The 2,080-nt window shown below is 37.4% G+C and overlaps 1 protein-coding gene across 1 annotated transcript; it reads left to right on the top strand.

Moving 5' to 3' along the window:
* Positions 1-374: 374 nt before the first annotated feature.
* Positions 375-1,466, top strand: LOC126703256 (uncharacterized). Its single transcript, XM_050402220.1, has one exon. The coding sequence runs from the start codon at positions 375-377 to the stop codon at positions 1,464-1,466; it is 1,092 nt and encodes a 363-aa protein (XP_050258177.1).
* The last annotated feature ends 614 nt before the right edge of the window (positions 1,467-2,080 follow it).

Below are 2,080 nucleotides of genomic sequence, written 5' to 3' on the forward strand. Positions count from 1 at the left end.
TTGTGCGTTACAATACAGTAAGTAGTAGTAGTAGTAACTCTTTCTATATACCTTGGATAAGTTTCTTTAGGAATAGAAAATAAAAATTACAACTCAATAATCAATATTATCATATCTTGCACCATAGAGCATGTTTTAAGTATCTGTATATGTGTGTAACTTTTCACTTAGAAATACAGAAAACACTCAAACTGATTGATGTTTCCCCCACATATAGCTTAATATGTTATTAAGTGTAAATGTCTTGCATGCACAAGCATGTGATAACGGAGAAAAACCTGCATTAAAAATAACAGCATAGTGTTTAGAATCCAAAACCATAAATCTAATCCATATTTTCTATTTGTGCAAAGACTGCAAAGGTAGGATTGGAAATGGTAGAGCCTGGAATGAAGAAGATAAAGATGGAGGGATGGTCAGACCTTCCTCACGAATTGTTTTATGAGATAACCAAGAAGTCACTGAGTGTTATAGACTATCTCATCTTAGGCTCTGTCTGTAGAGGATGGAAGTCATTTGCTGAAGAGTACAAGAAAGAGTTTCTGGCATCCCAACCTCCACTTGCTCTCTTCTTCTCGTCGAAGGCTATTTCTTTCTATAGCATCTTTGATCAAAGGTTGTACAAGGTATTACTGCCCAGCCCTATAAGCAACCAAAACAGATGTTTTGGGTTCACTTGTGGGTACTTGGTGTTTCTAGACAAGAAGAATAGGAGGGAAGATTCTCAACTTTGGCTGCTGCATCCTTTCACAAGACATGAACTTCGTTTCCGTGAACCTCCAAAACCTTATAATCGTGTCATCCTAGCTTCTGTAGCTACTCCGGTGCCAGAGTTTTTGCTCGTAGCCTTTTGCCAATTCCTGCCATGTTTCCAAGTTTGTAGATCCACACAGACCAATTGGACTCAATTTGATCTTAACAACATTCCTTTTCCTTGGAGGATTCGAGATGCAATTGTGTTCAAGGGTAAGATATATGTTTTAACTAGTGAGGCTGAAATTGGAGTACTACATCTGAGTCCTCATCTTCATGTGACCCTGCTAAACGTGGGACATGGTCCACATATGGATATGAATCGTGGAGTTCAGTGCTTAGTTTCTGATGGACAGCACCTGATGATGGTTGTATCTTCAATAGCATCCATCCAACATACAGTTTACGAGCTAAATTTTGTGCACATGGAATGGATGATGATGGTGAATTTTGCAGATCAAGCACTGTTTTTGGGTCGTTCAATGGGCTCAGGATTTTGCAACATAACCAGATGGGAAGGTAGGCAACAACCTTCTAATTGCATATACGAACTTGGAAGCCGCAATCGCAGATACATTGTAAGTTTCTTGGATGGTAGACATCATATGTTTTCCCAGGGAAACCATATGCCTAATGATTCCCTTTTTGATCCATTCTGGTATTTCCCACATCTGTCTTACAATGTGGATTCTCTGTGTCTCTCTGATGACTAGTTAGGACAACTTCTGGTTCACTTCCCATGCAATTTTAGCCATTGAACAATCATTTGGACATGCAGGTCTTATAATTGTTTGCTGCTCTTCATTTTCGATTTTCCCTTAGTGCTTTTTGATGGTTTCATACTGCCAACTGTAGTGGCTCTTAAGTAGTCCTCTTGTACATTACAGAGTACAGACTACATGTGCAGTTTCTTTTGTGAGATGAAAATCCAACACCTCTTTTATCCTCTTCAGCAAATTTTTTCCTTTAATATTGTTACTTCTACTATTATTTTTATTGGTATTGGCTTGGTTATATGTTTTATAATAAAATTAACGAACTTGGAACAAAATCTACCATCCATTTAATAGCTGGGACACATAAAATGTGAGCAGAGAACCAAAATGTGCAGGGATTTTTAATTTGAGGTGCGAATAGATCATATTATATAAAACGAATGGAGACTTTTTTTTTTTTTTTTTTTTGACTTTCTGGAAGGTGTGAGTGTGACAATTGTTTAATATATATTATGGCATCTTAATTTTTGCCTGTGTGGTGTGGAGGCATGAGCCGATAGTAGCTAGAGAGAAATATATGGTAAATGGCATATTAAATGCTTCTTCCTTCA

The sequence above is a fragment of the Quercus robur genome, chromosome 2 (genome assembly GCF_932294415.1).
Source record: "Quercus robur chromosome 2, dhQueRobu3.1, whole genome shotgun sequence".
Taxonomy (NCBI): Eukaryota; Viridiplantae; Streptophyta; class Magnoliopsida; order Fagales; family Fagaceae; genus Quercus; species Quercus robur.